Source organism: Trachinotus anak, unplaced genomic scaffold, assembly GCF_046630095.1.
Source record: "Trachinotus anak isolate AG129_WGS33_773 ecotype Australia unplaced genomic scaffold, CSIRO_AGI_Tana_v1 ptg000018l, whole genome shotgun sequence".
NCBI lineage: Eukaryota > Metazoa > Chordata > Actinopteri > Carangiformes > Carangidae > Trachinotus > Trachinotus anak.
In genome coordinates this window covers 18,237,112-18,249,558 of record NW_027273869.1, presented here as the reverse complement: position 1 = coordinate 18,249,558, position 12,447 = coordinate 18,237,112, and the positions used below count along the sequence as shown (strand labels likewise).

The 12,447-nt window shown below is 43.0% G+C and overlaps 1 protein-coding gene across 31 annotated transcripts in view; it reads right to left on the bottom strand.

The window, feature by feature from the left end:
• Positions 1–12,447, bottom strand: part of LOC139635396 (CUGBP Elav-like family member 2) — a 464,890-nt gene that overhangs the window by 23,801 nt on the left and 428,642 nt on the right. For 18 of the 31 annotated variants that reach the window (XM_071502687.1, XM_071502686.1, XM_071502705.1 and 15 more), the window contains 2 exons: positions 9,963–10,042; positions 779–940 (listed from right to left, as the gene is read on the bottom strand). In XM_071502687.1, coding sequence (XP_071358788.1) covers positions 779–940; positions 9,963–10,042 — 242 coding nt within the window. Of the gene's footprint in view, positions 1–697; positions 941–9,962; positions 10,043–12,447 lie in introns of all 31 variants that reach the window. The other 13 variants (XM_071502685.1, XM_071502681.1, XM_071502682.1 and 10 more) reach the window with 1 other exon arrangement.

Genomic DNA, 12,447 nt, shown 5'->3' with positions numbered 1-12,447 from the left:
ATTGTACAAGAACATTTTGTGATTTTGTAAAAATATCCCTAATGTTCATAAAAACACAAGACTTCATTTTAGTATATAAGTTCTAGCAGAAACGGTTGAATAAAGATGAGAAAATTGTTATTTTGTGATTCTGACTTAATTATTTTGCAATTAAAATTAATGTTTGATCTTGACAGACAGTATTTTTAATGGTTACATGCATATTTAAACATTGGAAACTGGATAAATAGAATATAAATGAATACTCAGTTAGAAACAGACATAATTAGAAGATGAAGATTTTTGTCCTTTCTGGTTTTCCATAGAAAGTTTGAGAATATCTACATTTCAGTACAACATTAACATACATGGACATCCTTCCGAAATATGTCTTTGCTTTAAGAGTTTGATTAGATTTATTTTGCATGGAGGAGTTAAATGTTCCAGATTAAATAAAATTCAGTAAGAAACACTGTGTCCTCGCATTTATGAGATATTAAATATAAAATATTATCTTCTGTCAGCCTTAAATCTGATTCAGAGACCTCATTTCCTCATTTACGCAACACTCGCCAGCGGAGGATGGAGGGAAGGAACAATGGCAGGGCTAAAGGAGGAATCAGAGAACAGAAGAAAGGAGGGAGGAAAAGACGGAAAGCCTGCATGTGAGAATATTCAGGGACTTTTTGAGCTGAATGCTCTCGGTCGGGGCACTGACTGCGGCGGCGTTGGCCATGGGGCTGCAGTAAGGGGTGGAGGAGATGATGGTGGAGGTGGGCGACGCGGCGGCTCTCCTTACAGCCAGATACTGTGGGGTGAGGCCGCCCAGGCCGGTCAGGCTCCCCCAGGTGGTCGCACTGTTGAGCTGCTGCATCTGCTGCGCCAGCTGCTGCTGCAGACGCCGCTGCTCCTTGTCCTTCTGCGTGTCGGCGAACTTCACCACGATGGGAGACGAGCAGCCCTGCGGTGGGGAGGAAGAGGAGGAGAGGAGAAGGAGAAGGGGAGAGGGGAAGAGATGGAAAGGAAGGGAAAGAGGAAAACCCAGAGGAGAGGAAACAAAATGAGAGGAGAGGAGAAAGGAAAAATAAAAAAATCAAAGAGGGGCAAAGATTAAAAAGAGAGAAGAAGAGAGGAGAGGAAAAAAAGGAGAAAACAAAACAGGAGAGGAAAGAAGAAGAGAAGAGAGAAGAGGGAGATAAAGGATAAAGGATAAAGAGGAAACAGAAAGAAGGAGAGAGAGGAGAGGAAAAAGAAATAGGAAAGGCAAAAGGATGAAAGAAAGGCCAGATAAGAGGAGATAAGATGGAGGAAAAGAGAGAAACAAGGAAACAAGAAAGAGAGATAAAAAGAAAGATGAGGAGAGGAGAACAGATGAAAAAAAAGGAGAGAGGAAAGGAAGAGAAGAAAACGAGAAGAGAGGAAAAAAGAAAGAAAAAAGAGAACAAGAGAAAGAACAGAAGAAAAGGAGAAGAGAGAAGAGGGGAGGAAAGAGTTAACGAGGGAGATGGAAGAGAATGGATGAAGAGAGAAGACAAGAAGAAGAGGAGGATGATGAGAGGGGAGAAAAAGAGAAGAGGAGACAAAGACAGTTAGAGAACTGGGTTTACACACACACTTGTTAAACACACACACTTTGCTGCATATAATTGAATGATTGATTGTAAATGATGTGTATTTATAATAAAGGAGAGCAAATGATGATGTGGAAGAGGACACACTCGCATATGCGCGCGCACACACACACACACACACACACACACACACACACACACACACACACACACACACACCCAGACGGACTTACAAAGACCAATTAACACACACTTCTGTTCTAACAAACTTTACATCGGCAAAGAAAAAAAAATCTATTCTCAATTAAAACCTCCCTCTAAAATTCTCTTCACACACAAACACACACACACACACACACACACACACACACACACACACACACACACACACACACACACAGTGACATGGGACACACACACACAGTCACACAGGAAACTTGACTCTAAAGCCAGTGGGGCTTTCTTCTTTCCCCCACAAGGGCTCAGTTATCTCTGAGTCCAGAAGGGTTTCACCAGAAACAGATTTCCTGTGTTCTCCAACTATTTCATCATCTCATATGAAGAAAGACTTGGTGTGTGTGTGTGTGTATGTGTGTAAGAGTGTGTGTGAGAGAGAAAGAGAAAACTAGACAGAGGGAGTGATTGGGATGTCCAGAGAAAGAGGTGGAGAGGGCAGGAGGAAGATGTGGAGATTTGGACAATCAGAAGGAGTGTGTCTAATTGACCAGATTTCTATTCCTCAGAGCTGCAGAGAGTGTGTGTGTGTGTGTGTGTGTGAGAGAGAGAGAGATGAATGAACTGTCTGACACACACAGACTCGAGGTGGGTACCATATTGGGCATCTAGCACGAACATTTACAGGCAAATATAACATTAAGGATGAAAAGAAAACTCCACAATGCTCCTGATTAAAGTTGCAGCGACGCTGAAACGGTAAGTCATAATCTATCTCACCATGCTGTTACTCACACGCTGCAATCAAAGCCTAACTGGCGGCAAATCCGTTCGAAACAAAGGCAATCTGCCACAGGAGAGTAAAAACCTTTTGATTGAAACATTTAGTTTGAGACGCGATCCGCGGGGGAGAGGAGGGCTCTGGCTCCTGTGCACAGTCAGAGCTGAGATCAAGTCAGTGTGATGTCACTGTCTCTATACAGGTACCATGTGGATGTGCCTGTTACACACAGTGCAAATAAGACACTGAAGACAGTTTCATGAAGGAGGCTCATTTTCCCCATAAGTGTATCTTAGATGAGTATGGATGGATTAGAAATTCATGGATTGATGACTTTATTGATTTTGAACATCATATATCACTTTTGATAAGTGATGATAAATAAATTACTTAAATCTATAAAATCAGATGAAAGAAAAAAATGGGGGGGCTACAGTCTCACTTGGTAAATTTAAGAAATTTGGTTAAAAATGTGAGAAATCAATCCCATATTTAATGAAAAATATGACAAATTATATTGATAGTGTATATGAGCCTTGTAACAGCCATTGGTTAACTTACTTTCATGATTCTAAGGGACAATCATTTTAGAATAAGACCACTGATTAGTTTTTTGATTGACTGATTCATAATTTCATGTATAAACAGAGAAAAATATCCATCAAAAAGCTCAAAGAGCTCATGATGACAGCTTCAAATGACTTGTTTTCTCCAAACTCGTTTTTCTAAAATAAACCACTTAAACATTTATCAAAAATGGTGTGAAATATTTTCTGTTGATAACTTGAGACTAGATCAGTCACACCGACTCTGTCTCCAAGAAAGAGACCGTCCTGTAAAAAATGAGCCCACAGGTCGTCTGGGCAGCAGGTTATTATGACCCATAGTTACATTTTGTTGCTAGGCGACATCTAGTGGCTGTAGTTATTATGGCAGTAAAGGGAAAAGTGCTGTGACGTAATTTATAGAGCGACAAAGTCCACGTCAGGAGGAGGTTGTTATTATTATTATTATTGTTATCATTGTAACCATGACAACAAAGATCATCTAATGTTGAAGAAGTACTTATTTTAACCCAAATCACCAACCAAGCTATGACCAGCTAATTCAGAGCCTGTTTGGTTCTGTTTTTTACAGTGTACTTGTCTGTGTGTGTTTCCATGTGTGCGACCAGACAACTCCCCCGCTGGGGGCCGGGGCTCGACTTTATCAGCTGAACGAGCGTGTCTCCTGTCTGACGGCGGCTCGGCCATATTTACTCCGTCACTCCACCAGTCATTTTCCCCTCTTTATTCTGACCGCCGACAGATAAAGGAGAGGAGACGATGGGAGAATTGCATTCGGAGGGAGAGTGTCAATCTGGGGGCCTCGCCACTGCAGTCAATTCCCCTTGAGACAGGAGCTCCCTATCCCTCTCTGCTAAATATCTCATTACTCCAGCTGACACCCAGCGAGCCGGGGGAAATTCAGCCCAGAATGAGAGTCCTGCCCTGGGAGAGGGGCCGAGGGATAGGGGGCCCGTACGCCTGCTAATGCTGGTTCTCCCTGAAAAACTGGGCTGCACTTTAAAGCAACACGCTGCATTTTTCAGACAATTGGCCCGTTGGTCAACTTTGCCCTTAAATGATGAGAACATGTGGAGGGAAAGTGGCAGCTTATGCCATCTGTTAGTTTTCGCTCAAAGAAACAAATCACCATTGATTTTACCGTAGGGGTATTTTTAATAATTCATCATAGATTAGCAACAGCTTGAACTTTCATATATCAAACACTGTGTGACTACAGTGCTAATCAGCCATGAGTGAGATAAAACATCACTGACCAGGGAAAAACATGGTTTTACTCAAGTGATGTTTAAGTTTTCACACATGGATTTCATCCATTACATGAAATCAAATGACATTTTTGATTCTTGCAATAACCATTAAATGTATTTATACTGTGTAATTACCCCATCTACGGTCATTTTCAGTGTTAGTTCCTTTGTCTGGTCAAAACAGCATGATTCACCAGTTGCTCTTGTGTTGTATTTCAAACAAAGTCACTGCTCAGTGAGTGTTTTGCTGTTAAAACCAGTAGCTACAGCAGGACTGAAATTAGTAAGTTATAACTTTAATAGGCAGAGAAAGAAGTAGAGGCAAATCTCCTATGTTTAAGAACCCATTTAAAACACATTTGAGCTGATAAAACGACTGTTTTTCCTCAGCTCTTACTCTTTTTTTTCAGAATTTGAAGGCTGTATTGAGACTTTCTCAAATTAACCACTGGCAATTTCTCTCCACCCTTTTTTTTAAGTCTGTTAAAATATCTGACGAGCCAGTAACGCTTCGAAGTATTTGTTGCTGATGGGCTGTCTGCGAAAATCCTGCCACTGGGTGCAATTATACCTCATGTTGTGTAAAACTAAGTCTGTAAGCCATCTGATTTGGTTGGAATTGGCCACTTTTGAACACAAACAGCAGGGGGCGACATGTGGCTCCGTCGTTCTCTGGGCGCCAAAGTATTTCATGAGTCTCTTGTATATCATTACCACTTAAAAATACACTTACTTTATTAATAACAGGCCTCAGTGTTATCCAGTGGAGGAATACAAATTTACAGTCATAAAAAAGTTGTTACTGTTTTGTCTTAAATAGTCTCTGGTTTCATATACTTTAATAATAACACGTCATTAACCCGATGTTGGTGCAGTAGCATCTGTTTATTTTTGATACCGTGTCAGCAGGGACGTTTAGCTGCAGACAGTCTGTCTCCCATGTTGCACAACTTTTCACATCTTAAGAAAATAAAGCGCTCACAGTCTCACAGGAACCTTTCTCACCAGGAGATGTTTCTGCAGGGAAAACACTTCTTTCTGAGAAGCTATTTTTGTCTGTTTCTTGACAAATCTACTACACAAAACAGTGCATACTGTAAACTAACGGATGTCATTCAGCAGGTCGACTGCCCCTCATGAAAACTTTCCAAACGCAAGAATATCATCTGTGTTGCATATTTGATGTCCTGATGTCACACAACACCTGTGATTGACAGGTGGGCCTGTGCAGACTGATGCCATGACAACCTATAGTCTCCAAATGATACAGCAGACATAGCAATAGGCACCTGGCATAATTATGGCATCCACGTTTGTAATTATGTAATTACAGCGTGTGGAATATACGTCAGCAGCTGCTTCAGGCTGTGGTTTGACCTCATCTCATTGTCCACACACACACACACACACACACACACACACACACACACACACACACACACACAAAAAGTTCAACTCTTCTCTGTGACGCTTGCGTTCGACTGAACCAGGAGTTCTCTGCGAATAAACGTGAGCGTGCTCCCTGAAGCCAACACTCTGAGCATCACACATCACTTCCCATCTTTCCCCCAAAACGCTTGAGAAGCATTCACGCAAACTGAACTCATAAGCTCTGGTCCGTTTACCTTGAAAATCAATCTCTCATAGCTTTCAAGAGACTTTATGTGCTCTCACCCTCCTCCATCTCATTTATTTACCGCTCACATAGCCTTTAAATGTCAAACCATGTGATCCTCCGCTGCTAATAGGACGGCAGCAGGAGTTTGCAAGACAAGTTTGAGTTTCTGTGTGTTTAACATAAAAGGCCTCACATACAAAAGAGCTGACACACTGAGTCGAAAACTTTCACAGACTTGGCCTCTGTCTAAATCTGACCATGGTAAATTTAAACTGCTTGTTCACTGTTGCCTAAAATTGAACTTCTGTCTTCGCTCTGATTTCACAATTTGCTGTTTAGTGATTTAATTTTTATGTTTTGATTTGTTGTTACTCTCAATAAAAAGTCTTATTTGAATGATTGGATGCAAATTATAAAGCACAGTACAACTCAGCAGCAGCACTGATCATACAGTTAAAACAGCTGCAGGTCTGTTGTGTTGGTTGTATGAGGTTCTGAGTCTCTCTTCTGATTGGCTGACTGTTTTCTGAGTGATCCAATGAAAACATAGCAGATTTCAAGTAAACACTCAGAGAAACCAAATCCTATAAGGTTGGAGGGTGGATCCGGGTGGGCGGGGCTTGGGGCATGGCTGAAAATGGCGACTGCTTTGTTGTGACATCACAAAGTTCCAGAAGTCCTGATGGCTGGTTTTAAGGCTCAGTGTCTGAATACAGGCTGTGTGCATTTCTCTGTGGACTGAGGCTTTGATACTTTCACAGTATTAATATAGAACCTAGACCTGCTTTATAATCACAAACACATGGACTGGATGGGACCTTCAAACGTTACCTGAGTCTCCTGGTCCTGTGTTCATACACACTGGATTCCTAAATGAGCCTAAATCTTCTGTGCATCCCTGGTCTGTGAATTAACCTTAAATCCCTTAAATAATTTAGCAAATCCCACCTGCTACGTACTAATATATTCATATAAACACATGAGTCTTAAGTAAAAGTAAACAGTAAACTCACTTGGTGCACAAAGGCTTTAAGTTAGACTGCGACTCCTTCTGTTACTGAACGTGGGATCTTCCAGCCTTACGCAGCGTCTTATACAACATCAGCCCCTGATTAATCTAACCCAATATTTTCCCTCCACTGTGCGTCTTTCTGTATTTGTTGCCTCTCTTCACTATAGTTGACAGATGTGTTTGTTCGCTATTTAAACAGACACTGCTCAGTTTTCTCTCATGCTCTAGTTAAGCTCTCGTCTAAATGTGCTTGAGCGCTTGTGCATTTATGGGTGGGGGTGTGTGTGCGTATGCAGCAAGGGCAGAATAAATGTGCAAGTGGGTCTGTAGTGTCACGTGGAGAAAAAAAAAAAACAAGCAAAATCAGTGTTGATGGAATTCAGCTCGGGGGGGAGCTGGGGGCTAAATGAATCTTTATAAAGGGAGTAAATAATGTAAAGCACAAATCAACACAAATACAACACAATGAAGCCGACCCACTTCTCCTCTGGTGTGTCTTTAGTGGGTTTGACAGTGAATTACCTGTCTCGCTCATATCCACTTTCATTACGGCCTGACATTCAGTGAGCATGTGCATTTGCGTGAGATGTGTGTGTGTCTGTGTGTGTGCACCTGAATGTCACGGCGTAATGAGAATGGATATGACAGTGACAGGGCCATCGACGAATGGAGAGCCTGGCCTGCCCTCCCCCCACCCTCCCCATTTTTTTTTTTCCTCGTGACATGTGGCGAGTACGTGACGGGAAAAAAACACACACACACACACACACACACACACACACAAACACACACACAATCTTGCTCTATCTAAGACAGTGGGGTGCAATAGAGCCAAGACAATAACCAAACTCTATTTACCAGACCTCATTCCCTCATTCGGACACGAAGTAATTACTTTTAAATTGCAAAACTGAGGAACATTAACAAACGGATGCGGCAATTTAGGTCCGCCTGGGGCTAGACAGCTTGTTTTCAAATGGAAATGAAGGTATTTTGCCATTGTCCACTGCAATATCGCTGTGTTACGGTTTAAGGCTTTTTTCTGTGCGCCTGATAAAAGCGAGGGACACTGGCAGTGTTTACCAGGCCCATTGTGGCAGACGACTGCTCAGAGCGAGGATAATTCTAGCTTAATACTAACGCTGTCGGAGGAGAGTGTCATTCCTTCTACTCAGAAAGACGGACACACTGCTGCTGCCGCTGCTGCTCAGCCACATAAATCAACACAGACACTTCACTGATATTCGCAGGGTGACAACATAAACAAAAAACCCTGGCTCTCTCTTACACACATACAGAGGCAGACGGAGGGAGGAGCATGCGTTTTCCCCATGTCAGGGTCACAGCACATCAATAGCAGCCATGATTATCATGATCAGCTCTAATGAGGGGGCTACGGGGGTGAACGCCACTCGTCTTTTATTCTTTAACACAGCCTGTTATTACCAGTTTTTGTCTCTCTCGCAGACTCACACATGTACACACACTCGCATTTCGTGGTACACCATGTAATTCTCTCCCAATCACAGCCCTGTCATCTCGCCCTGTCACCGGCCTGACAATGTTGAGACAAGAGCGCCCCAAAAACCGGGGGAAACACAAAGGCGCTGGCGGCTGAGTCCCCCCATTACGGCGCCGCTGGGGTCGCTGTGCAGCTGATGAGGTCTGTAACGCCACCTGCCCATTGTGACTGCGGTGTCAGAGGTGATGCCATTCTGTTGCAGTTTTTAGACTTTGCCAAAGTTCGTCCTACTTTGGAAATTTGGGACCATGGAAGAGGAGGCAGCACTGATTTCATCAAAGTCAGCAGAGAGAAAAGTCTTTCAGACACTGACTCTGTAACATTTGTATTTTTTATTTTTTTGGCTTTTAAAGGTCCCATATAGTATAAAGGTATATGTCGATGTATTTTTGATTATAAAGCGAGCTGTCAGGACTTCTGGAACTTTGTGATGTCACAACAGAGTCTCTATTGGTCCGGATCAAACATAATGACTTGCATGACCTTTGGCACCTGGTGTTAGAGTTCTGGACCTGAAACTTTCCTCAAAGACCAAACTTGGGAAAAACCCAAGCTGCCAAATCTGACCTGAGATCCAGTAAACACACATATGTACATTACTGTCAGACTAATGTGGATGTGATCTTGTCTCCTTCCACTTTTTCCCACTTGCAACACACAGGGATGCAGATGATTGGCAGAAAGAGAAAACAATATTTTATCAGGACTTTATCAGAATCCTGCCTGCTGTGGAAACCCCATTTTTCTTTGTCACTAGCAGCTCTGCAGATAACTTCTTACACTCAAGGTATATTATTTTGTTCAGTTTCTCTTGTACTTCTGCCACAACTTTTGTCTTAACTGCACATCCAACACTTTCTGCATGTCTGTCTATACCAAACCTAACCCTTCACTTGAGATCCTCCTGAGGTTTATTTGTGCAGTTGCAGTATATTAAGCCTCTAAGATGGAGAATGTTGTATGCTGTTCAAATCTTAAATCCCAAATTTGTAATTTTTGGGCTAAATAAATAAGTCTGAATTAATTTTAGTAGATTTTTCAACAGATTTTTAAATCAATTTCCTGATTAATTCAACAGATAAGTATATTACAGAACTCTGCTGCCTGATTTAAACAGTTAACCAACTTGAAGTGAATTTAATTGTATATAAAAAAAACTGTTAATCTGCTTTTAGCTGCAAAAAGCAAGATGCTAATTTAATCTGTCTCTGCTTAACTTCCTGCTGCTGCAGCTTTAGATTTATGTGACTGCATTCAATTCGTTCTTGAGCTGCGCTGGAAGTGTTATGAATATGCTCCAAGGCCCAACCTGGAGAGTAGTAAGTTGTGACTCTTACAGAGAGGTGACTCAGGGGCATACAGATATTCAAACATGAGATCCACACATTAAATTGCTGGTACACTGACAGAGTAAAGTGCAGGCTTAAAAGGAGCCAGAGAGGCAGAGAGAGAGAAAGAGAGCTTTAAAGAAAGGACAAGAGTACAGTACCTCCATAGTCTGAGACTGGTGCATGGCTTTGATTGCATTCTGTGCCATAGCTCTGGTGGAAAACGTGACAAACGCACATCCTGTAGGGAGGGGAGGGGGTGGAGAGGAGGGAGGGATGGAGGGACAAGTGGAAGGGAGGAGGGCAGAAGGGCAGGAGGAGGAGGAGGAGGAGGAGGAGGAGGAGGGAAGACAAGAAAGAACAAAAACAAGACAAAAGGGTTGGACACGTCGTTGTTATAAAAAAACCCAAAACAGAGATTGATACAGAGAACAGCTCACAGGTGGACAACAGTGTTCTCAGTCGCTGTAGGAACAACAGCCGAAAAATGACCACAGTGTCACGACAACCACAACCCGTCCCCGACTCTGTCCCCGTCCCACCACCTCGCCCCATCCACCGCCACCACAGGACATCTGAGACGACCACAATCACCATCAGGGGCTTTGGATTGGCTGTTGATGCCTTCCCCACCTCCCTCCTCCTCCTCCTTGTCTCTTTCTGTTTCTGTGTTGTTTTTTTTTTTTTCTCTCGCTCCTACACACCGACCAAATTAGTCATACCTGAATTCAACTGCTCTCTTCTTTTCAACAACTCAACAATGTAAATCAGTCCAAATTTGCATGAAAGCGATTTGAATTCATTTGCGCCCTGTATTGTTTGTCTGATTGGGTGCCCTCTTTCTCTCTTTGTCAAACAGGAAAGAGATGTGGCGGCGGTGGCAGCAGCGGGGGCGGGCCGAGCCGGGACAAAATATCTGCAGGGGGCTCGGGAAGATGGGAATCAGCTAGAAGATTGTACTAATTCAATCTACACAGAGAGACGAAGAAGAGAGAGGAAGACGTGAGAGGAGGTGTGGTCGACCTCCTCCGTGACTGACACTGATTTTAGCCAATCAAGATGGGGCGCAGCCGGGGGCAGTATCAGGGGAGTTTGTTATTGGTTGTTTGTGGGTTTAGGGGTGATGCAAGGTTGTGTTTGTCTGGCTGGTTAGGGAGTGATTAGAGGAGATAATGTGAGAAGTGCTTCAACAACCCCCCGGGCTAATAATATGCTAACAAACTCACCAAGCCATGTTAGCGCAGCCAGGCCTGAACTGATTACACACATGCTCACACACACAGACACACACAGACAGACACACACACACACACACACACACACGTTCAGGTTCGGCTGGCTGACTCGTGGCTTGGTTGCAGAGGAAAAAACCAACAGCTTGGGTCATCAGATAGACTCTCCCTGGGTGTGTGGATGGGATGAAAGGGCGAAGAGGAAAAAGAGAGGAGAAATTGCGAGGTTGGATAATGCAACAGACACAGAGAGAGAGAGAGAGAGAGAGGGAGAGAGGAAGAACAGATGTGTTGAGGAATAGATGTGATCATTGTCCTCTTCCACCTCTATCAAAAGCCGGCTGTTGCTGTGATGGAACGAGGCTGAGAGTGACGGATGGTCAGATTTCATACAAAGGCTTTTCCCTCAGAAAACACAAGCGTGTCCTTGTAGAGGCGCCACACTGCTACAGTAACAGCAGAATCACCAGAACCTTTCTGATCCTCTCACTGTGTACATCAAACTGAGTTTAATGTGGCAGATGCAGGACGGTCTGCCTCACATAAAACACTGACCACATCGGTCATTTCTTCAAACACTTAAAACGACCTGTGTTTACGTTTTCCTGACAAGCAGCCTCTTACGGCCCCGTGAATAATGACTGTCCTCGCTCAGAGGCAAAGGCAGAGGTAGCGTGACATTATTTTAGTGCTGCAAAATCTCTTAGGGAGAAAGTTGAGGTGACACTGACTGACTTTCACAATGGATATCAAGGTTCCCACCCCATCCCTTAGCAAAAGTCACCTTTGGTTTCTTTTAACACTGATTATAAAATTTCTGTGACCTAAACCAAGTACTTTCAGCTGACTAAACTTAAGCAGAATTAAAGCTTTTGACTTAGGACCTGGATATGGAAGTAAGTTTAACATCAATGATCTACACTGAAATGTTGATATTCAACCTAGATAAAAGAAGGCCAGAAAAAACGAGTAAGTTTCCATTGACTTAACATTTTTTTGTCGACCTAATATTAAAGAGGTACAAAGGTAATAAAAAGAGAGTGGTTATCAGATTCTGTGGCGCTGACCTAGTAAAGATTTTGATGTGTCCTTTACAGAGCCAGGCTGCAGTGCTAGCTGGTATAACTGTAGATAGGACATTTGAAAAGGGGTCATTTTTTCATCTGATTCAGGGGACTGTCTATTTTAGACGGGCCACAATCTGTCATTTAACTGCTCATTTTCCAGGAGGTTGCCCCATCCTCTGCAGAGGAGCGCTGCCCCAGAATTGGATCAGTTCTGAAGGGGGCTTCCATTTGGGTTAGCCCTCCAGACTGGACTTGATAGGTCCTGACTCTATTTATAAAACAGCGACAACACCTTTGGTTGTTGTTGAATGGAAACTCCTGGGTTTGTCTCCAATTGGCAGAATACT